This window comes from Corylus avellana, chromosome 1 (genome assembly GCF_965113065.1).
Source record: "Corylus avellana chromosome 1, dhCorAvel1.hap1.2, whole genome shotgun sequence".
Classification (NCBI taxonomy): domain Eukaryota; kingdom Viridiplantae; phylum Streptophyta; class Magnoliopsida; order Fagales; family Betulaceae; genus Corylus; species Corylus avellana.
In genome coordinates this window covers 11,819,975-11,844,026 of record NC_142490.1, presented here as the reverse complement: position 1 = coordinate 11,844,026, position 24,052 = coordinate 11,819,975, and the positions used below count along the sequence as shown (strand labels likewise).

The following is a 24,052-nucleotide window of genomic DNA, read 5'->3' as shown; positions in this document are numbered from 1 at the left end:
GTGTAGCCTGTAGGTGAATAAGAAATATTGATTTCTGAATTCTGACTGTTACGGATATAATTTGATCGTGAAAATTAATTTTTAATTTAATTTTTTTTAAAGGTATATATTATTAATTGTTTTATTTATAAATTTTAATCATATTATCAAATTATAACGGTTTAATAACTAGGGTTATTTTAGTGAATTTAAGCTTTTGGTTTCCTTAGAGGGCATGGAGAGAAAGAAAGAAATCTTCCAGGAAATGGGTTGGTGACACTTGGCAGTCAAATATGGGTTGAATATAAGGTTGAATCTGTGTGAGAGACAGAGGGAGGTCCTCCTCGGCTCCTCCTATGGCCAACTGCTCCCAGATAGATAAATGGTTTTTGCGTGGGTCCTTCTAGGGTTTTTTTTTTAAAAAAAAAAAATTTAATTAGAAAAAAAAAAGGAAAGGAAAAAGAAAAGAAAAATAATTAAGAACAAGAGAAGACTCCAACAACTACAAGTCACGCAAGTAGTATTCTTGTTTGGAAAGCCACGTCACCCGAAACACGGCGTATCCAACTCCCATGCAAGTATTGTGGAGCCCACGCTGTTTTTCTTTTTCATAAATAAATTAAATTAAGGGTTAAATACTTCATATTCTCGTAGGGTTTGTCAATTTTTTTTTTTTTTTTTTTCTGGAGTTTCACTTTTATCACAGGACCCCCCTGGGGTTTTGATAAAGGACCAAGTTAGTCCATCTGTTAGTTGACCATTAGGACTGACACGTGAACCAATCAGATGTTGACACGTGACACATATTTAATTTTTTTTTTAATTTAAAAAAATTTTATTTATTTTTTTAAAAAATAAAAATAAAAAATAAAAGAAAAAAGAAAAGGAAAAAACTTGGGGGTGGCTCTTATGGTAAGAGCCACCCCCAAGTTTTTTCCTTTTCTTTTTTCTTTTTTTTTTAAAAAAAAATATATTTTTTTAAAAAAAATTTAAAAAAAAATTAAATATGTGCCACATGTCAACATCTGATTGGTCCACGTGTTAGTCCTAATGGTCAACTAACGAATGGATTAACTTGGTCCTTTATCAAAACCTCAGGGGGTCCTGTGATAAAAGTGAAACCCCATGAAAAAAAAAATAAAGTTGACAAACTCTAAGGGGTATGAAGTATTTAACCCTTAAATTAAATTAAATAAAAAGATGGAGAGGGAATTTTCCCTCATGAGGGTGTGGTGGTGGGCTCCTCATCATCTCATATTGATGGGCCCAACAGATCTCTCAAAAATGGGTGTATATTACCTGTAATGTCTTTTCTTATAATATTAGTGTAAAGTTTTAGATTATCGATTGATGATGACCCACACGTCATTCAGATTTTTCTCTATTTTTTTTTTTTGTTAAAATATTAAAATTTTTTTTTTATTAATTTAAAAAAATTGACGTAAATGACATAATATCACATGGACATTAGCTTACTTATAACTTACTTTTTCATTTTAGTTAAATATTTCATGTGTTGTTGGAGGTTTGTGCCAAAATGTGAAGAAAAATATTAAAATATTAATTAAATGAAAAACTACATTTACTCTGTCTAGTTATCACTCTGTTTGCAATATCCTCCACAACCTACCATTTAGGTTGCAATGTCTCATATCCGTGCTCGAAATGACAACAATACCTTAAGATAGAATAATTAAAAAATGAAAAGGCAAAAAATTCTTAACTTTATTGGTTTTTTTTTTTTTTTTTTTCATTTCTCCCCCCCTAAATTTATGCATTTTCCCATTTTGATTTTTTAAAAAAATTTTCAATTTTTTCGAATATATATTTTCTATCTTAAAGTATTTTTATCATTTTGGGCGTGCAAGGTAAACATCGCAATTCCAATGGTAGATCGGAGAGAACATTGTAAAAAATTAAACGTTGTGTGCATTGCAAAAATGATGGTAATTAGAGGGAGTAAACGTAGTTTTTGCTTAATTTAATAAATAAGATTCACTCTTTCTGATCGTCCTAATTTTTTGTTTTTTTAGAGAAGTGATTTAATAAAATCTTTCTTTTATTGGAAAGATATTATACAATACTACTTGTGAGTAAAAAACACTAGTGAAAAAAACTATTTTGCAAAATGGATCTAATTAGTAGGCTAAGAAAAAGGTAAGATCATAACTTCATAAGCCTTTTCAAATTCATAGTATTGGATATGAGAAATGCTAAACTTACAAAAAAAAAATTTTTACAAAATGATTAGAAATGAGATAAATTTAAATTTTGATAAACTCAATCATATTGTGCCACGTCACTTTGTAAAAGTTTATTTTGCAAGCGTAGCATTTCTCGTTGGATATGGAAAGTTTCAATTTAGGGCTAGGGGAGAAGCTTGGGATTTTATTTTTAAAGTCTTTTCAAATTTGAATTTGAAAATGATTGGATAGAACCGGATTCTTTTTTGTTGTCCTGTGAAACAAAATAACTAATCTCTCTCTCTCTCTCTCTCTCTTGGTTAAGAAGATTAATGATTAAATTAGACTATATACAGGAACAAATTTCCATTCTAAATAATGTTTTAATTAAATTTAGATATGTTTCAACACGTATAGTAAAGAAAAATGAGATAAATGTATTTTTGCTCCCTGTGGTTTGGAGTTTTGACAAATAGTTCAATGAATTTTAAAAAGTGATTGTTCTCAAATGGTAGCTCTTTCGGTTGGAGATCGAGCCTCATAAAGCGAAAATCACTAGTTTGAATCGTTCTCCCCACTTTCTCTCTCCTTATGTGAACGTGTCAAAAAAAAAAAAAAAAAAAAAGTAATTGCCAATAGAAAAAGTTGATAAAATTCATTAATATGCTAAATGGGGGCGGTTGAATCACCACACGGGCCTCGGGTGGCTTGGCCACCACTTTTGAGCATATATATAGGGGTGGCTTGTGCTCATTGGAGTGGTTCGGCCACCCCTAATAGTCATGGCGTGCATGGAGGGAGGGATTGGCATAGGCCATAGCTCCCCCTCAATTCTTAAGAATAAAAAATTTTTAAGGTAAAAAAAATATTATAAGGTATTGGCCCCTAGCTGCAAAATTTGTTGGCCCTTAGCCCTTGCCCATAATAATTTCTAGCTCCGTCCCTAAAGCCACCTAATTTTTTTTTTCTTATCATAGAGAGTGATTAATCACTTTTTAAAATTCAATGAACTATTTGTCAAAACTCCAAACTACAGGGACTAAGAATGCATTTATCTAAAAATTAAAATAAAAAAAATAAAAACTTAACTTTTTCTACAAAGAATGATGTGAGATTTTTTTTTTTTTTTTTTTTTTTTGGATAAACAAATGTTTACTACATGATTGAACCCATTTTTAGCCCTACATGAATGAATTATCGTTGGTTGATCTTGATGCTGACCAAGTATTATGAGGAAGCAAAGAAGAAAAATTGAAGGCATTATCATGTTTTTATTTTTATTTTTTATATATTCTAATTGAATGACATTATCAATGTTTTGTTGTTTGGCTATTAAAATCTCCCGTGGACTTTTGCTGTGGGGTGATGCACCAATCTCATCAATTTTGTTTCTCTACCAAAATCCTACTTTGTTTTTTTAATTCAAAGTGGGGAAGGAGATACCAAAATCCTACTGAATACATTTATAAAATCCTTTTATATTATCTTAATGCATAAAGTATGCTTAATTTCTTAATGAAATTAATTCAAAGTATAATGAAACTATTTCTTGAACTCGTGTTCAATTGCGTATCACGTTGTGAATTTGCATACTATTGATTAAATATGTTGCTAACAATAGTGACGAGCCATGATTCAGCAATAGTTGAACTACTCAATATAAAATTCAAAATTTGTTTTTTTTTTTTGTAAATTACTTATTAGCCAAGGCTCTTTCGTTATTTGCCAAGAATAATGGATAAAAGTTGTGGCCGATAAGCTTTCTCAACAAAACAACATAAACGGCTCTTTTTTTTTACTTTTCTTTTAGTGTTCGCACGAAGGGAGAAAAATGAAAAAGAAAAATTCGAACTAGTAACTTATACTTTATGAAGCGTAATCTTTAGCCGAATAAATTACCAATTAAGGACACATAAATGACTTATTAAACGCCCTCTAAAAGTCATTAGTGACAACTTTTGAACTATAAAAATTATCGCTAAAGAACAAAATTCTTGTAGTGATTATATGGGTGAGAGGTCATGAATACTATTTTCACCACAACTAGGAAAAGAATTACCAATAAAAAAAAAAAAGCCAAAGGTAAATAAAGAAACTTCAAATAACCTTTGATACCCCTGCAATTGAAACCCAAAAGGGGTATTTGAGTAGTTTCACTGCCATGCCCCCAACTTGATTGCTTTTAGGCTGTACAGAAGATAGCCAGACATAAAAAAGTTGACAATGTATTATATAATACAGAGTAGGTAAATAAATATTTGTTATTTATGGGTAATTAAAAATGTGGGTCTAGCTGGATTTGATGGTTGAAGAGAGATGCCAAATAATCGTAGCAAAATGACAACTTTTCCCGCTTGCATGTTGTCCCCGCATTTGAACAAATCCTTGGGTGTTTCCTGATCATAATCTTACTTGTAAGAATCTCTATAAAACACTCCTTGATGATGAAAGACACAGACAGAGAGAGAGAGAGAGAGAGGGGAAAAGTGTGATGGAACATGCAACTTTATAAAAGTTTTGGAGTCTTCATAATGGAAATTAATGAGGGTCCATTTTTTTTTTTGTCCAAAAAAAATATTTTTAAAGATATTATTTTTGAAAATATTTTTTAGCGTTTGGTTCGTACAACAATAAAAAAGGCCATTGAGTTTTGACGACAGTCTTACGGACTCCGACGATTTGAAAAGTGAAACTTCAAATTTAAAACGTGGTTTACAGTTTTAAGAAAAGAAAACATTTAATGAAAATTAAGTAAGCTTTTTGGGTAAAAAAAAAAAAAATAGTAAACTTTTTTGGTCAAATTGAAAATGTTTTCGGTTACCTATTACTTTTTAAAAAATACAAATAATATTTTTTTAAATTATTTTACGCTGAAACAAACATAAAATTCAATATGAGCATCAAAACGTTCAACTGGATAATTGATTATTTTCCTTAAAAGCTATTCAATTATCTCAAGGAATCCCATTTCTTGGCCCAGCTACGTTGTAGTTGAACATTAAAAAACAACCGGCATGTATTTTTTTCCTCAGCAAATACATCAGCACAAACAACACACCGGAAACAAAAGAAAACAAACAAAAGAAACAAAACAAAGTAAAGGTGGGGGATGGGGGAATTATAGGGCTTGAGTTTGACGTACAAGGACCACGCCAATTGAAAAGGAGAAGAAATGGGAATGGCTGTCACTGATTATAGTGGAGGCGGTCTACAGGAAAATAGCCAGCATTCATGATCATAACCAAATCTTACCCATTTCATGACCACATGCAACTTTTACGGTGCAAGTGCAAGCCAGTTTTCCAATCATATTTATGGGATTCATAAAGAAGCATAATTTATAGGATGATAATTCTCTCGAATTCAAATGAAATGAATAGTATCAATTTTATGATCAGGATTTAAAGTTTATGCATTTAACGGTGTATATGATTTTACATTATTTAAGTTTTTTAAAACGCATGTTAACATTGACTTCATATTTACTGTTAAATTTACGAACTTTAAATCTAGACTATGAAATAGATATTATCCATTTCATTTTAAATTGAGATGATCATATCCTATTCGTAATTCACATATCCGGTCGCTTAATATTCGTCTAATTATTAGAGCAAGCTATCTAATGTCTTGTTTGCCAAATCTCCATTTTCGGTCCATAATATATTAGGCAAGACATAATTCATTGCGGCCGTAATGTGTTGGAAACTTGCAGCGCTTAAGTGACTGCAAAATATTGTGCGGATGTTCTGGTATTCACCGATGATAATTTGGACAAATGTAGCTTCGAGCTCTTGGTTCCATTAGGTGGCCATAGGATCTCTTATTTTGTCCAACATAATAATAAATATATGTTTAAAAATTTAATTCATTTTTCAGAAAAAATAAGTTTAAAAAATAATTTATTTTATCTTACTTTGTTTGTAACATTTAAAAATGTATCGAAATTAACATAGGAAAGCTAGCGACAAAATAAGGGAGGTGATAAGAATATTTGTAACGCCTCCAAATTTAGCTTTGACGAGCGCCCCTACACAAAAAAAAAAAAAAAACAAACAAACAAACATTTAGTGACATGGTCATTTGGGGCGCTTGCACAGTGTCAAACGCCCCCAATAATTAATATATTCCATTTAATATGCTTTTTAATTATGTTTTAATTTTTTTTTTACCTATTTAAAAAACCTGATAACAAATCCAAATTCAATACTATACAATCCCAAACAATCTCATAATGTATATTTGAATCAAAATTTTATTCGAATACAATCTCCTAATACAATCTCACATACAATCTCAATTGCTCCCAATAAATTACAATTCCTTACAAAATACAAATCCTCTTATAATTACATTCAAAATACAAAGATTCCTCTTGTTTGACAGTGGATCCAGATAAGACTTCATCACCCGGGCTCCTCTAAGAGACGATATATCTCCTAACTTGACACTAATAACATCTCCTGGTACCAAGATTTCAGCTTCTTGCTCTGTCCATCTTCCATTAAGAAATATATCTCAATAATAATTCAACAACTTAGCACAGTAAAAATTCAATTTCAGAAACAAACTTTTCGCTTTTTGTGTGTTGTTTTTTTTTTGGCCACAACATGAGTTTAAAACCGCCCCTATCAACGTCAAATTTCAAGCTTATGGTACAAGTATTTAACTCAATATTTGCGCACAACAAGTGCCTCTTCTTCACTAATAGACCACAATAAAAGGATTCAGACGTATGTTTAAGTATTATCCCTGGCTCAAAAACTGGTCAACGAACGCTCGTCGTAGTCAAGAGCGTACGTTCGGGGTGGTACCCCTAGCATATGTTCGGTCAGGGAGTGGATGTTTAGGGTTTTGCTTAAAAGGGTTCAAGGAGTTGGGCTACTCATAATGGGTTTGGGCGTTTGGGTTATAAAACCATGTTTTATGAAAATATTAGTCACTTTGTAGTAAATTAGCCTTTTTAAAATTGGTATTTTATTAGGGTATTACAATATTACCTGATATAGTTGCTATTTTCTTTTGGCGGCTCCACTTACCGATATTAAATACGGTGGCAGGTCGTCATACCAAATAATACAAATTTTAAGTGCAACTCACAATTAAAAATTCGTTTGCAAAAGAAGGGTACGCACGAGCTTATGTATACATAGTTAATGTTACTTAAGCCATGTGGGACAATTAGGGTCCATTTAGGATTGCAATTTCAATAAGTGCGATTTTAAAAATTGCGTTTTTCAAATCGTTACTTTTTAAAATCGTAAAGGCGTTTGGTAAAACATGTTAATTTTTTTTTTATCAAATATTTGTTATGCGAAATCGCGATTTTAGTTTAAATTCACGTTTTTTTAAAATAAGCACCCCTAACATGCTTATAGAAATCGCATATATATATATATATATTCTTCATATTTTCTATTAAGAGGTTTTTAAATCGCAATCTCAAACACACCCTTAGGATCGTAACAATTATGTAGGTCTTATTAATATTTAATTTTCAAGAGTTAGGTGTGTTTTTGTAATTCAATAAATAGATGTCACCCTATATTATTTTGGGTAAGTCAATAAACAAGTGTTACCTTAGGGTTTAATTGTGAGTTTATTTAAGTAAGATTTGCACTCCAATTGAGGCAACAAACATAGCCCAAATTGCTACGATGAGAGACTCATCTTATTAGTGGTGAGATTAGTGGCAATAAATTGGTCAAATTCATACAAACTAATTTAATAAGGTGACATGTGTATCATAGCTATTAAAAAAACATGTGAGAAGCACATGTAATTAAAAAAAAGGGTTAAATATATTTTACCCCCCAAAGTTTGAGATGATTTTCAATTTGACCTACAATGTTTCAATTTTACAATGCACCCCACCAAAATTTTAAAAAAATAATAATAAAAAAATAAAAAAATTCAATGTGGCCCATCCGTTAACCATTTCTGTTTTCTTTAACGGAAATAATGAAAAATATTAAATTGCCCATACACTTTTTTTTAAAAAAAAAAAATCGAGGGCGGCTACTTTGGCCATTTTGGGGGTGCCCATATTGGGGGTGGCGTACCACCCCCGTGGCCCATGGGGGTGGCCGACCATCCCCAAGGGGCCAAATGAGGGTGGTCGAAACCACCTCCAAGGGGCCAAATGGGTGTGGTTTTGACCACCCCAAATGGCCAAGGGGGTGGTGTAATACCCGACTTTTTAAATTGTTTTAAAAAAGAAAAAGAGTTTTAACTACTTACTCAACAAGTTATTAGTCTTCTAAACAAACCCAAACAGTAAACGCTAGACTTTCCTTAGTGGGCTCAAGCCTTTAGGGCCTTTTAGCAAGCAAAAGCCCAAAATACCCTCACTGGGCGAGCGCTCGCCCTGAGGACCACACCGAGCGCTTGTTTGAACCTCATGTCACCCTCGTGAAATCGTACTCTGAACACTTTTGACCTTTTGTGATCAGTACACGAGCGCTCACATGAATAGTACACACGAGCGCTCGGTGACTAGTTTTGGACCCTTGGTTAATACCTGAAACGCACGCCTGAAAAGCATTTTTGGCTCATTGTGAACAGTCCACAAGCGCTCGACCGAAGACCACACAAGCGCTCGCACCTTTTCAGAAATCGTCTGACAAAATTTATTAATAGTACACGAGCGCTCGCATGAGTAGTACACACGAGTGTTCACCCCATTTCAGAAGTTTTTTCATTTTGCCCTCAGCTTCTTCCCCTATAAATACACATTCCCCCATTCGACTCAGCCCTCAAATTAGCCTCTGTAACCTTAGGATAACCCTGCTACTTTGATATTTGAGAGTGTGTGAGCTTTGTGAGTGACTTGGGAGAAGGGAGGAGCACTGTTGAGAGACCTACTTGTTGAGGTAATCTCTGCACCTTCTTGTTTTTGTGTTATTAAGTTTATTTTTTTACAATAGCCTAAACATGCTTGAAGTGATGATTTCTCCTTTCAATGTTTTAAGCATTTTAGTGCTAAGGCAAGCCTTTGCACCATTTCTTTGTTTAATAAAACTTGTTTCAAAAGGTGTTTTCCAGAGACTCTATTAAGAACACTTATAATATGTTTTGGTGCTTACAATGAACAATGTTTTCAAAGGCTTTTAAACACATCTCCGATTCTTGTGTTTTACTTGTTTTACTAAAGCTTAGAAAGTAGGAACCAACCCATAGCTTAGATAGGGGCCTAGAATGCATTTTAGGGGCTTATGGCCAAACCCTAGGTCACTAGCCGAACGCTCGCCCTAGGGAACGAGCGCTCGACCAGAGGCCGGTTCATATGCCCCTTAGTCCCATAATTGTGTACAAGGTCTTAGCACCCATTTTTGTTAGATGAACTTTCATAGAGTTCTCTAGTACTGCTTATAACGATAAGCCGTATTTCATTATAGTAGGAATTCGTGATGTCGGAGGACCTAAGCCAGCGTACGAGGTAAGTAATCACTCACGAACACTTTCCTTAAAAACGTGGGATATGCTAATTGACTGACCACGCGTATGATATGAGCATGTCTACTTTTTGTAATAACTTGGTAACTGCTTTAATAACTAGTTGATAAGATTCATTGTATGACATGGTACATGAGTACATGCAGAATAATGGCCATGGACTTACTATATAGACTTCATTCTATGGTTAGATGTGTGTGTATGGGCTTTAGATCCAATGGTTTTCGTGACCGGCGCAGCCATTCCCTAATGGTTGATCACTACAGGATGGACATCATTAGTGGTGTGGGCCACCCGAGGTTGAAATCGATCGTGCCACTAGTGGTAGATGGTAGCATACAATGGCTGAGGCACCAACATTGTATTACAGGTCCCTCGGAACAGCGTCAACCCGGCTAACAATAGGTACTATCTTGGGTAGACCATACATGAGAGTTATGACCTATAAACCATTAGTTTTATGCATTAAAATACTAAGGCGCTTATCCCCGGGAGTATACCAACTTTTATCAAACCAAACGATATTTTCAAGTTGTATTAACGAAGACAACACCTCTTTTAAATATTTACCAAAACTGAACGTTTATTTATATCTAATTGTAAGGTTTACTTACTAAGTCGTTAAACTTACGTTGCTATTACTCTTTTAAGAAGCTTGTCACTAGAACCCAAGAGTGGTATGGCTACCACTGCAGACCCTGCTTAAGGATTTGTATAATGTTATCAGGTTTGCCATTTTCTATTGATTAGTTGCTCCATGTATTTAATTTGAGGATTTTACTTGTACTATGATAATGTAAATTGTTTCTCTCAGATTGTACTTCACCTTCCTATGCATTACTCTGAAATACTTAGAGGAGTGATTCCTCATTTAGCCACAAGTTGGTTTAACTGAGGCAATTGCCAACCAGGTTAGCCAAGACTAATTTTGGGGGCATTAAAGAAATGCCAAATAATCGTAGCAAAATGACAACTTTTCTCTCTTGCATGTTGTCCCCCCATTTGAACAAATTCTTGGGAGTTTCCTTTTCATAATCTTACTTGTAAGAATCTCTATAAGAGTTTCTCTCTTGATGATGAGAGAGAGAGGAAAAGTATGATGGAACATGCGACTTTATAAAAGTTTTGGAGTCTTCATAATGGAAATTAATAAGGTTCTAATGCTTAAAGAGGTCATTAATTAGGTAAATTGTCATGGTAGATTTAAGGACAGTTTATTACGATTATGGATGTTTGGTTTTTATGAATCTCAATCACATATATATATGACATGATGGGGTGGTATGAGCTGTAGTAAATTTTTAGGGAAACTAAACAAATGACTCTTGAACTATTATGTATTTTGAAAAAACTTTTTCAAATTTCAAAATCTCTCAACTGGAATGACGGCTGCTCGGTGTGGCACAACATTCGGGAGCGAGGTCAGTTGGAGGCAAGGTGAGGATCTACTGTAGCTAGGCCATGGATATATCGTAACGAACCTAGAAGCAGCCATGGAAAATGGTTGGAAAGTTCTGGAAGCAGCCAGAGGGTGACCCACACACTCCATTGTACGAGAACTTCAACTAGTTCATACGGCTGATTTATTGAAATATGATAGAAATCTATTCACTAGTTTTTATGGGAAAAATAGAATGCACCTCTATATGAAAAAATACAACTTATTTAAAGCTATTATTTTGGTAGAAAGAAATAACCTAAGCTTTGTTAAAAACTTGAGGAACTTTTAATATCAAACAGCCATAACGCTACAGCTTAAAAAAATCAAATTTACCAACATAAATAAACCTTAGAAAACCATTTAATCATAAAAAATTGTTAATCACCAACGGTAATAATTGATATTTTCTTAAATCTCATGTATTAGTAAGGGTGAAAAGATGGTTGTGGTCAGGGGTGTAAACAAGCCAAGCTTGAGCGAGCTTCCCTTGTTTGGGCTCGGCTTGTTTAAATTTTACTTGAACTCGAGCTCGAGTTGAGCTTAAGGACGAGCCAAAAAATCGAGCTCGAGCTTAAGCTCATAATAAGTCAAGCCAAGCCGAGCCAGTTCATGAGTTGGCTCTTATATTTAATTTATTAATTTATTTTTTTATTATAAATTTAAATTTCAAGTACTCTTAAACGGCTCAAGAAGCCAGCTTACATATGAGCATTTGCTTCGTCTAGTTAGCGGAGTATGGAATCCTAATCAATACAGCAAGGCACTTGGTTTCGAAGAAAGATGATATGCATCCTTTTATAATAAAAGGATGCTATTAAAAAAAAAAAATCATCAATTTTTAATATTAATATGAGGAACTATGTGAATAACTACCAATTCAAGTCTTATACAAGCTGCTCACGAGCTTAGCCGAGTCGAGCTGAGCTAGTTTCGTTTAATATTCAAGTCAGGATTTGTGTTCACGAAACACTTCATTTAATATTCGAGTCGAGCACGAGCCGAGCCCAAGCTCGCTCGCGAGCGGCTTGCTCTCTTAACAGCCCTAGTTGCGGTTAGTGGTTAGGGGCTAAAACTGCTAACCGCTCGGTTAGCATATAAATAACCACTTTGCTTTCAACCAAGCCTGCAAACAGATCGATCAAGCTTTTTTAGCCAAAAAACCAGAGACCCAAAAAAACCAATATTTTCAAGTTTTTTCAACAGATCAATCTGAAGAAAAAAAAAATTCGTGCTTGAGAAATGAAACAAGGTATCTCACTATCTCGAATTCATGCTTGAGTTTGAGGGAGAGTGGCGATGGAGGCAGCGTCAGCGTGAAACCGAAAGAGAAGTGCTCGAGTTTGAGGGAGAGTGGGGATGGAGGCTGCGTCAGTGTGAAACTGAAAGAGAAGAAGGAGGCATCGAAGAGAAAGAAGAAGCTTTCCTAATATATATATTTTTAAAAAGCGGTTAGCGATTATAAGGCGGTTAATAAAAATTGCATTTTCACCCCCTATGCATTAGTAACATTAAAAATATTAATCCTCTAGAAAAAAAACAAAACATTAAAAATATTAATGTATGTGAATGGCCAAACGGTCATAAAAATTAAACTTTGAATGGCTCATTTAAAAGAATATTTGTAGCACATTTACTACAACATTATCAATGTCGACACATGGTTATCATCTTCGACTTTTGGGTCTATGCTAATGACTAATTAAAAACAGGAACGAAAGAAAAAAAAATATATAAGGAAACATTAGTATTGACCCGATAGTGGAAGCTAATAGCTAGGTATCAACATCGACACACACAAGTTCAAAGGTAAAATAAGAGTTTGTGAGATTGTGTCTTTGTCTATGATTAAACGGTCATATTTATAATGATTTTGAACACATCTAATAGTCCAATATCATTTGGTTTTCACATTCAAGTTTTTTTAAAATATTTTGCGTAATAGATAATTTGACCAATCTATTTTACCTTTCTTGTAAGATAAATTATTGTAAGAAAAATTTAATAAGTTGTCAACCAAAATCAAGGACACATGGTTGAAACTCGTAACAATGATAAACTAAAATCAACGGTGCTAATAGTAAGTATAACATATAAAATATTAAAAAATAATAATAATAATAATAATAATAATAGAACCAAGAAACAAATGAATAGAAGTGATGAAAAAAAAAATTAAGAGAAAAAAAATATATAATAAAAAGAAAGTGAGTCGTGCTTTGATTTTGAATTTTTTAAGATTTCAAACATACTTGATACTACAAGTCTACAACACCTTTTTTTTTTTTTTTTTTTCCTTTTTAAGGATTTAACCTTTTCTTTTGGGCCTTGTATAAATTGAAGGCCTTACCCAATACCCATGGAGCGGCCCTGTCCGGTTCGAACCGAGTTTTATTCTATTCAAGAAGCTAGTCAGACTAGTCAGTATTCACCATAACTTCTTCTTCTCTTGTTCAAGATTCCATGGAAATGCCTACGAAGAAGCAGAATTCTGGTGATGATTTTGGATTAAGCGACCTATCAGACGAAGTTTTTCATCGCATTCTTAATTTCATCGAGATGAGGGACGTTGCGAGACTAAGCGTCGTATCAAAAAGATTCCGAGAGTTGTGCATTTCAAACCCTAGATTGTATTTGAGTAACATCATCTCCAAATCAGGTGGACCTCGCTTCAACAGCTATGTGGATAGGTTCATGGCTCTCCGCTGCGTGCACGGGGTGAAGACGGAGCGCTTTGTGCTCCGTTGGTCTTTCGAAGGAAGCGTTGATCAAGACGAAGAATACCGGGTGGAGACGTGGTTGCAGAATGCAGTAAACTTGGGCGGCGTTGCAGAAGTTCGCCTGAAATTCTTTCTCCCCGGTCCTCAACACTTTGCCTTGCCGCTTTGTGTTCTGCGTTGTAATTCCCTAACGTTCCTCAACATCGACGGCGGGAATACCCTTCTCAAATTACCCTCAGCTCCTCCCTATTTTGCTACAAAGCTCCAACGCTTACATTTACATCACGTTGGAATCAAAAACGACTTCAATTTGGGAGAATTGCTTTCATCTTTCATGTCCCTCAAGGTATTGAAGCTTGACAACATTAGCGGGATGAAGGGTATGACTATCACCAACTCGTCTATTGAGATTTTGTCAATAACAAGCGTTGATCGTCAGCTCTGCGATGTTGAGATTCAGCAGCTACACAAACTCTACGACCTTAAGCTAGTCTGGATTCCCAAATCCTCTAGTAGAACATCACTGAAAATCTCTGCTCCCAATCTCCAAAGATTTCAGTGGGCTGGAATTACTGTCGATGACTACTCTATGAGGGATTCGGCTGATCTTTTGCATGCCATAATTCAACTACCTGCTCATTCGAGGGGGAATCATAACTTGATTAAGATTCTTCAAAGCGTACAAAAGGCTAGACATCTAGAACTATATGATTGTTTTGTTGAGGTAACGGCACAATTCTCCCTGTTATACTCTGAATGTTTGTGCCTTTGTTTAGGTTGATTAACGGGATAACACTCTCATTGTTCACTGAATCACTGGTATAAAATACTAAGAATAATTGATTTTTTTAAAACTAAACATAAACATATTAATTTTAGAATTTGGAGTATTAATAATACTATTTTTGTTTGGATTTATTTAGAATTTGAATCCAAGACCCATTTTGAATGTATAATAGCTAACCCCAAGGGGTTGAGATTTGGGCAAATTAATTTTAGGTTCTACTGGCGACTTTTCAAAATAATTGAAGAGAGAGATTGGAAACACTAGATAAGACAAATTCCCTAGAATGAAAAAGAAGCGTACAAAATGTAAAGCATCTTTAATACAAACATTTGCTTTTAAACTTCCCAATCTTTAAACCCACTTCCCATATGATTTGAGTACCATGCCTAATATTATTTCGTTGTTGCCAGATGTGATAAATTGTCGCTTCCCATCCAATTCTACAGAGGGTATTCTTCGAAGTTTTTATACCCCAACACATCATTTCATCCCAGCAGAATATGCTTACTAAAACCACATTGGAAAAATAAGTGGTCTCTCCCCTCTACACAACAACTGCAGAAGACACAAAGAACATTGCCATTATAGCCCCATATTTGCATCCTCGACTATCTCTAACACTAAGCCATGTAATAAAAGCTTGCAACAATTGGAGACCAAACCATCTTCCGCCAACCCACATCCATACCCTTCCCTTCTTATTGCATTCCGGGGCTCAGATTCCTTTTTTTTTTTTATTATTTTTTTTTTTTATGCAGTCCAAATTGGTTCATTCTTTACTCCTATAGGCACCAAATGGTGAGAAATTTGGATAGAGACCAAATCTTCTTATCTTGCTGGTTTTTCTGATCTATAATAACAGTTGAGAATTTATGATCAATCTTAATTCCTGCATCATAGATAACCAGTGAGCCTTATGTTTGATAAAGTACCCCAGCTGCAGCTGGATGCTAATGATCAAGCCAAAGGTAGATGTCCTTGCCATCATCCCCCACTTTGAATTGAATAAATTGTCAAGCAATGTTCCTCAATTTCAAAACTTTCTTGCAGCACCACGGGCAGTTTTGGGGAAGTATTAACTAACCAGAAACTCCTCCCTCTAATATTTGAAAGTTCAATAATTGTTTTTCTTCAAGATTAATATTTTTGAAAGTTTTGAATGTTACAACTCTTGTTTATTTCTTCTTTTTCTTTAAAACTATAACAAATTTAATTTACTTTGGAGTGATTTATTTGTGTATGTTAAGGTACATGCCATTTAGCAATATTTTTTGTTGTGCATTGATTTTACTTTTAAACTAAGATTTGCCTTTTAACGTTGTAGGCTTTACTTAAGCATGGTTTCTTGCCATTTTCATTTCATAGTGTTGAGCATTTAAGTGTGGTAAGAACTTCATCAAGAGGTGACCAAGTCCAAGTCCTACCATTGTCCGCCCTTCTCAGAGGAACAACTAATATAAAGTTTCTCAATCTAAACGTTCAAAGTAGTGTAAGTAAAAGAGCACCATATATGCATTTTCAAACTATTTTTATAAACTGTCCATCTTTTAACTCTGTCAATTTCATCTTCTCTCTTTTGTTCTTTTATCAGGTAAAAAACTCAATGCCTTCGAGAGAGTTTCCATTTAAGATGGGATATTGGCAATCTCAAAACTTCATATTTACTCATCAACTGAAAAAAGTAGTGGTGCAGCTTTTTGATACAGAGAATGAAATAGAACTAATCAAATATTTGCTCACGAATGCACAAGAATTGGAATTGATGCTCATTTTGTATACATCACCAGTGTCATCAGATATCATTACTGAGTTAAGAAAGTTCAAGAAGCCTTCAACAAACTTGAGTCTACGTTCAATCATACGATAAAATGGGCCGTGTTCGTGTTTGTGTTCATGTTCATCTTGATAGAAGACTTGTGTAATTAAATTTCCTTTGATGATTGCCAATCGGTGTGGTAAATGTTTTTTCAACCCTTTGGGAGTGTATACTTTTTGGCATTCATTATGTAATCGGTGGCTATTGATAGCACCTTAATGCGAAAGGGATCAGAAGTTTGAGAAGAAATGGTTTCCAAACTGCATAATGAAAAATTCAAATTCAAATTCAATGAGCATCAAAATGTTCCACTGGACAATTGAGATATTTTCCTTAAAAGTTATAGGGCCTTACTTTCTCGAATCATAGGTATTTTCCTTAATTGCATAATTGTGTCCGAGTTTGGCATCCTCTAGGGTCTGCTATGCTAATTAATCTTAAGATCAAAGCAAGTTAAGCGAATTGCTGCTACATCAGAATGATTCTATCCCTTGAAAAACGCTTTTAGAATAAGTGTTGATTTAATATTGTATTAAAACAGAAGCCCAAAATTCGAACTCTAGCTCTACAGTTCATTCTCTAATTTATAAAATATTTCATATGTTGATGAAAAGTTTGAGGTCACACGTAAGAAAAAGTGTTAAATTATTAATTAAATAACAAATTTCACAATTTTTTTATTAGCTTAAACTTTGAAATAATTGGTGATTTAATACAATTGAAGACCGGAATGTTAAAGTAAATAATGATGAATTAGGTCGATCAAATTTTTCCTTGGACAAAGAGAAGTTTCAAAAGTTGTGCATTATTTTTGTATCTACACTCATATGTATTTTCTTAGAAATTAATCTTATAATTTTGCACTTAAATGAACATTACATTGGAGGAAGAAAACATCAATAAATAGAATAATGCTTTAGAATTCTAAACCTTATATATGGGTCAACTCTCACGTTGACACGACCCAACATGTTTATTAAATGTGTCATAAACGGATGACTCGAATCCATTTAACCTAAGCCCTGACATTAAATCTAGGTGTCGTGTTCGTGTTGGGCTGTAGGTTAAATTGCCAGTCCTACCCATAAGTTGTACGAAAATAATAAGGAAAAATTAGTTTGATCCTTAGATTTTCATGTATTTTAATTTAATCCTTTGATTTCACTATAAAGTTCTAAAAAAATACCCAAATTTAAATCTGATTACCAAAAACTTAATGGAATTATTGGCTACAACTTGGGCTGGCTAACCAATCGGCGCTGCTCGCCAACCTTAGAGCATATTTGAGATTGCATTAAAGAGCTTATAAAGTATTTTTAGTACATTAAAAATAAAAATAGTGCTAGGCAAAAATGGGTGATGTTTGATGAAAAAATTGAAACACATTTTTTAAAAATTACTTTTTTGCTCTGAAAAATCCCAAAATGAGAAGCTTGAAAATGAAGCATGTGGTATAACCCCATTCAGACAAACTTGCATAGAAAAACAAAGATGTGACTTTTCTCTTCCAATGGTGTAAAACAAATTTACTTTTTTCTGCCATGAAATTTTGTGAAATCATAGGTATAGAATACCTTCACAAATGGTGGGATTAAAACAATGAAGATTTGCAATTATTTTGACAAATAATGATGTTCTCTAATATGCATAAGAAGCCCGAGGTATTCCAAATTTGCTTCGTTTGGTTGGTCCAATGACGAGACAAACATTATCAAAAACCCATCCAGCTGCTGCAAATTAGAATCATCTTCTCTGACTGGGGAATCAAAAGTCAAAAGAACATCAACTGAGGGAGTAATTAGAACTTTTATGTAACACCTCGGTCCCATATTAGGAAGATGAGAAAAAGCTCACATAGAGTAGGTGATTTATAAAAAGATAGTCATGAGTGTTAAGTCCCACATTACTTAATTACTATAGGTGAAATTGGGCTTTACAATAAATTTTAGGGAAGCTCTAAATTGACTAGTCATTTTGGGATGATAACGCATATCTGACTAGCGCTTTTTCCTAAATCGTTACATTTTATGTTGCAAAGAGCTGTTCGTGAACGAGCTCGGGTTTGATTTGGATAACCTCAATTCAGTCTTGATTCATTTAATAAATGAGCAAATCATAAAGACAAAAATATGATCAATTATTAACTGAGACGTACTCGTATAAATTGATCAACTCGACTTAGTTAATGTTCACAAATCGTATAAGCTCAATTCCGACTCGTAAGCTTCTATATATATATATATATATATATATATATTTTTTTTTTTTCTTCGTATATATACATATACACATCTTCAGGTAACCTATATAACATACTTGTTACTTACTAACCAATATAAATATAGGTATTTATATTAAAAATACATGCTATTACCATATATTCTAATATTGTTTAAACTGGCTCTTTAAAATGTGACAATTTACTTGATTGAATTTTCTCATCTAATTACACGAATTCCATCATTTTTCATCTTTCAGGAACCAGAGGATCCCCAATTGCATAACTTTTTTATTTTATTTTTTGTTAAATGAAAACATAATGCTACTATACTATGGCTTTGTTTTTGCTTCAGGTTATGCATATTAGTGCTAAAAATTGCTCCAGGTTTACCTTTTCTTCCCCATGTATGAGATCAGCAGAGAACATATATAAGTTGAAGAGGTGCTTTTTAGCCAAGATTAAATAAGCTTGCTTTGAAAGGTTAACAATCTTAAACATACATTTTCTGCCCAATAATCCAGTCTAGAGCTCACCGAGCAAAATGACGGGGAGAGCCCAATAATCCATCTTTGTTGTACATGCTTGAGAATTTCTCAGCTAAATATATATGTAGTAGCGGAGCCAGATAATTCATATTGGGGGTGCTGCTAAAAATGTAACATGTTGACACTATATCAAAAAAACAGAAATTAGAAAAAAAAAAAAAAAAAAAAGTATCTAGAACTACACTTTACGGTATCTTAGAAGTACAAAATCATCAAGTATCAAATCTCTAAGATAAAAGGAGTGAAAGAGAGTGAGTCCTTGACTTTAGGGGTGCCGTGTCTTGGGTAGGAAAAAAGAACTATATATATGAAAAAAAAAATTAAAAATCTTTGGGAGTGTTGTGGCATGTCTTAGGGGGTGACATACACTCCTGCCACGTGGCTCCGCTACTGTATATAAGGAGCATATGGTCAGAGGCATGGTCCTCTCTTGCAGGTGAGATCATCGAAGGGGGGTGCAGGGGTGCATGTCCCGCGCACGTGGCCCCATGCACCCCATCAGCAATGATGTTGATGATGTGTCACTGTTCCAATGACGGGGCCCACCTGGTTCACGTCGTTTGAACAATAACTGCATGTCATCCCACTGTGTGGTGACATGTAGTTACTGTTTAAAACGATGTTGCCCTACTGGGCAACGTCATTTTAGCAATGACGCACGTCACTATTGATGGGGTGATTTCATAGACAAAAAGTGTGATTTTAAATTAAATTGCAAAAAATGAATTATTTGTGATTACATTTAAAAAAAATTGTGGTTTGAAAAGGTAGAATATTTACGTTTTTAAATCGCAGATAAAGATGTGTTTTTTTTTTTTTTTTTTAAAAAGGCTCAATTTTAAAGGCTAAATTGTGATTTTAAAGGTCAAATCATGATTTTGCACATTCTAAAATCATTATTTTTAAATCGCATTTTTTGAAATAGTAAATTCAAACAAACTCTAAGAAAGGGTTAACAAGAGTTGGAATACAATAGTCACATAGTGACAATGCGTGTACACTTTAAATTAAGAGAAAAAATAAATATAAAGAGAAAGTGAGTCGTGCTTTGATTTGGAATTTTTACGATTTCAAAACATACTATATCACTTTTTTTTATTATTACCCCAGCCCCAGAGCCCAACACCCCCCCCCCCCCCCCCCTTTGGTTAAAAAACAATTAATATATAAACTTTTTTTTGGGCCTTTTATAAATTGGGGGCCCTACCCAATACCGATGTAGCGGCCCGGTCTGGTTCGAACCGACTTTTATTCTACTGAAGAAGCTATTAACCACAACTTCTTCTTCTTCTCTAGTTCAAGATTCCATGGAAATGCCCACCAAGAAGCTATTAACCATAACTTCTTCTCTTGTTCAAGATTCCATAGAAATGCCTACGAAGAAGCAGAATTCTGGTGATGATGTTGGATTCAGCAACCTTCCAGACGAAGTTGTTCATCACATTCTTAATTTCATCGAGATGAGGGACGTTGCGAGACTAAGCGTCGTATCAAAAAGATGCCGAGAGTTGTGCATTTCAAACCCTAGTTTGTGTTTGAGTAACATCAGCTCCATATCAGGTGGACCTCGCTTCAACAGCTATGTGGATAGGTTCATGGCTCTCCGCTGCTTGCACGGGGTGAAGACGGAGCGCTTTGGGCTCCGTTGGTCTTTCGAAGGAAGCATTGATCAAGACGAAGAATACTACCGGGTGGAGACGTGGTTTCAGAATGCAGTAAACTTGGGCGGCGTTGCACAAGTTCACCTTAAATTCATTCTCTCCAGTCTTCAACACTTTGGCTTGCCCCCTTGTCTTCTGCGTTGTAATTCGCTAACTTTCCTTGACGTCGATGCCGGGTATGCCTTTCTCAAATTACCCTCAGCTCCTCCCTATTTTGCTACAAAGCTCCGGACCTTACAATTACACCATGTTCAAATCGAAAACGACTGCAATTTGGGAGAAATGATTTCATCTTTCAAGTCTCTCAAGGCATTGAGGCTCGACAAAATTAGCGGGATAAAGGGTATGACTATCACCAACTCGTCTATTGAGATTTTGTCAATTGTAAGCGTTGATCGTCAGCTCTGCGATGTTGAGATTCAGCAGCTACACAAACTCTATGACCTTAATCTACTCTGGATTCCCAAAACCTCTAGTAGAACCTCACTGAAAATCTCTGCTCCCAATCTCCAAAAATTTCAGTGGACTGGATTTGTTATCGATGACTACTGTATGAGGGATTCGCCAGATCTTTTGCAGGCCCTAATTGGTCTTCATCTACCTACTCAATCGAGAGGGAATCAAGCTTCTACCAAACATAACTTGGTTAAGATTCTTCACAGCATGCAAAAGGCTAGACATCTAAAACTAACTGATTGTTTTGTTGAGGTAACGGCACAATTCTCCCCGTTATATTCTGAATATATTTTAATATTAGAATGTTTGGATTTATTTGGAATTTGAATCTAGAACCATTTTAAATGTATAATCTTATGTGTACTTGTTTCATACATTTACAAGCCCATATGAATTGACAATTCCTTGTCTAAATCTGTGTGTGAAGATGCCCTAAATTTTTTTTTTTTTTTTAAAAAAAAAAAAACTATCAAAACCAACTTTGCAATTCAGAATGTTTGTGCCTTTGTTTAGGTTGATTAACGGGATAACTGGTATAAAATGCTAAAAATAATTGATTTTTTAAAGACTAAACATAAACATATTAATTTTAGAATTTGGACACTTAATAATACTATTTTTGTTTGGATTTATTTAGAATTTGAATCTAAGACCCATTTTGAATGTATAATAGCTAGCCCCAAGGGGTTGAGATTTAGACAAATTAATTTTAGGTTCTACTGGCGACTTTTCAAAATGATGAAGAGAGAGATTGGAAACACTAGATAAGACAAATGCCCTAGAATGAAAAAGAAGCGTACAAAATGTAAGGCATCTTTAATACAAACATTTGCTTTTAAATTTCCCAATCTTTAAACCCAATTCCCATATGATTTGAGCAACAACTATCTCTTCAGAATAAACCAGATTCCCATGCCTGATCTTATTTCGTTGTTGCCAGATGTGATAAATTGTAGCTTCCCATCCAATTCTACAGAGGGTATTCTTCCAAGTTTTTATACCCCGACACTGGCAACACATCATATCATCCCAGCAGAATATGCTTACTAAAACCACAGTGGAAAAATAAGTGGTCTCTCCCCTCTACACAACTCCTGAAGAAGACACAAAGAACATTGCCATTATAGCCCCATTTTGGCATACTCGACCATCTTTAACACCAAGCCATGTAATAAAAGCATGTAACAATTGGAGGCCAAACCATCTTCCACCAACCCACATCCATACCCTTCCTTCTTCTTGCATTCCAGGTCTCAGCATAGGTATAGATTCCTTTTTTTTGATGCAGTACAAATTGGTTCTTCCTTTACTCCTATAGGCATCAAATGGAGAGAACTTTGGATAAAGACCAAATCCTCATATCTTGCTGGTTGCCAGCACCAGTCCTGATCTCTTATAACAGTTGAGAGTTTATGATCAATCTTACTTCGTAACCCGTGAGCCGTACGTTTGATAAAGTACCCTAGGTGCAGCTGGATGCCAATGATCAAGCCAAAGGTAGATGTCCTTGCTTGGGGAGTATTAACTAACCAGAAACTCCTCCCTCTAATATTTGAAAGTTCGATAATTGTTTTTCTTCAAGACTATTATTTTTGAAAGTTTTGAATGTTTACAGCTCTTGTTTATTTCTTCTTTTTCTTTAAAGCTATAACAAATTTAATTTACTTTGGAGTGATTTATTTGTGTATGTTAAGGTACACATGTCATTTAGCAATATTTTTTGCTTTGCATTGATTTTACTTTTATGCTAAGATTTTCCTTTTAACGTTGTAGGCTTTACTTAAGCATGGTTGCTTGCCATTTTCATTTGATAGTGTTGAGGAGTTAACTTTGGTAAGAACTTCATCGAGTGTTGACCAAGTCCTACCATTGTCCGCCATTCTCAGAGGAACAACTAATCTAAAGTTTCTCAATCTAAAGTTTATTAATAGTGTAAGTAAAAGAGCACCATACATGCGTTTTCAAACTATTTTTATAAATTATCCATCTTTTAACTGTCAATTTAATGTTCTCTCTTTTTGTTCTTTTAATAGGTGAAAAACTCAATGCCTTCGGGAGAGCTTCCATTTAAGATGGGATATTGGCAATCTCAAAACTTCATGTTTATTCATCAACTGAAAAAAGTAGTGGTCCAGCTTTTTGATAGAGAGAATGAAATAGAACTAATCAAATATTTGCTCACGAATGCACAAGAATTGGAATTGATGCTCATTTTCTACACATCACCAGTGTCATCAAATGTCATTACTGAGTTAAGAAAGTTCAAGAAGCCTTTAACAAAATTGAGTCTACGTTCAATCATACGATAAAATGGGCCAGCTGTGTTTGTTGGCAAGGACATCTACCTTTGGCTTGATCATTGGCATCCAGCTGCAGTTGGGGTACTTTATCAAATGTATGGCTCACGGGTTATCTATGATGCAGGAAGTATATGGTTGTTGTGATGCAGAGTATGCTCTGCACTTGTTCCAGTTTTACTAAAGACAATTGTAAAGTAGGTTTTGATAGTAAAAAAATAAAAATAGAACTTTTGGGCATGTTCATTAGACTAGGAATTGTCAATTCATATGGATTTGTAAAAAGCTTAGCTCATTTGACAGGGAGAGCCCAATAATCCATCTTTGTTGTACATGCCTGAGAATTTCTCAGCTAAATATATAATGAGCATATGGTCAGAGGCTTGGTCCTCTTTACTGCTGCCTACCACCAATATAAGGTACTATAACTCATAAAAATGAAAAAAAGAAAAAGAAAAAGAAACAACGACAAATAAGCTAATCAGAATGGATAA

General features: G+C 34.4%; 1 protein-coding gene and 1 pseudogene across 2 annotated transcripts; both read left to right on the top strand.

Moving 5' to 3' along the window:
• Nucleotides 1-13,507: 13,507 nt before the first annotated feature.
• LOC132171757 (putative F-box/FBD/LRR-repeat protein At4g03220) lies at nucleotides 13,508-16,640 on the top strand (annotated as a pseudogene). Its single transcript, XR_009439063.2, has 3 exons — nucleotides 13,508-14,499; nucleotides 15,887-16,051; nucleotides 16,154-16,640. The product of XR_009439063.2 is annotated as a putative F-box/FBD/LRR-repeat protein At4g03220 (transcript).
• A 3,808-nt stretch (nucleotides 16,641-20,448) lies between these two features.
• Nucleotides 20,449-23,933, top strand: LOC132171734 (F-box/LRR-repeat protein At3g59190). The gene is given in 4 exon segments (XM_059583124.2): nucleotides 20,449-21,513; nucleotides 23,035-23,193; nucleotides 23,295-23,557; nucleotides 23,559-23,933. Coding segments are annotated over 4 exon segments (1,668 nt in total). The 5' UTR covers nucleotides 20,449-20,451; the 3' UTR covers nucleotides 23,743-23,933.
• The last annotated feature ends 119 nt before the right edge of the window (nucleotides 23,934-24,052 follow it).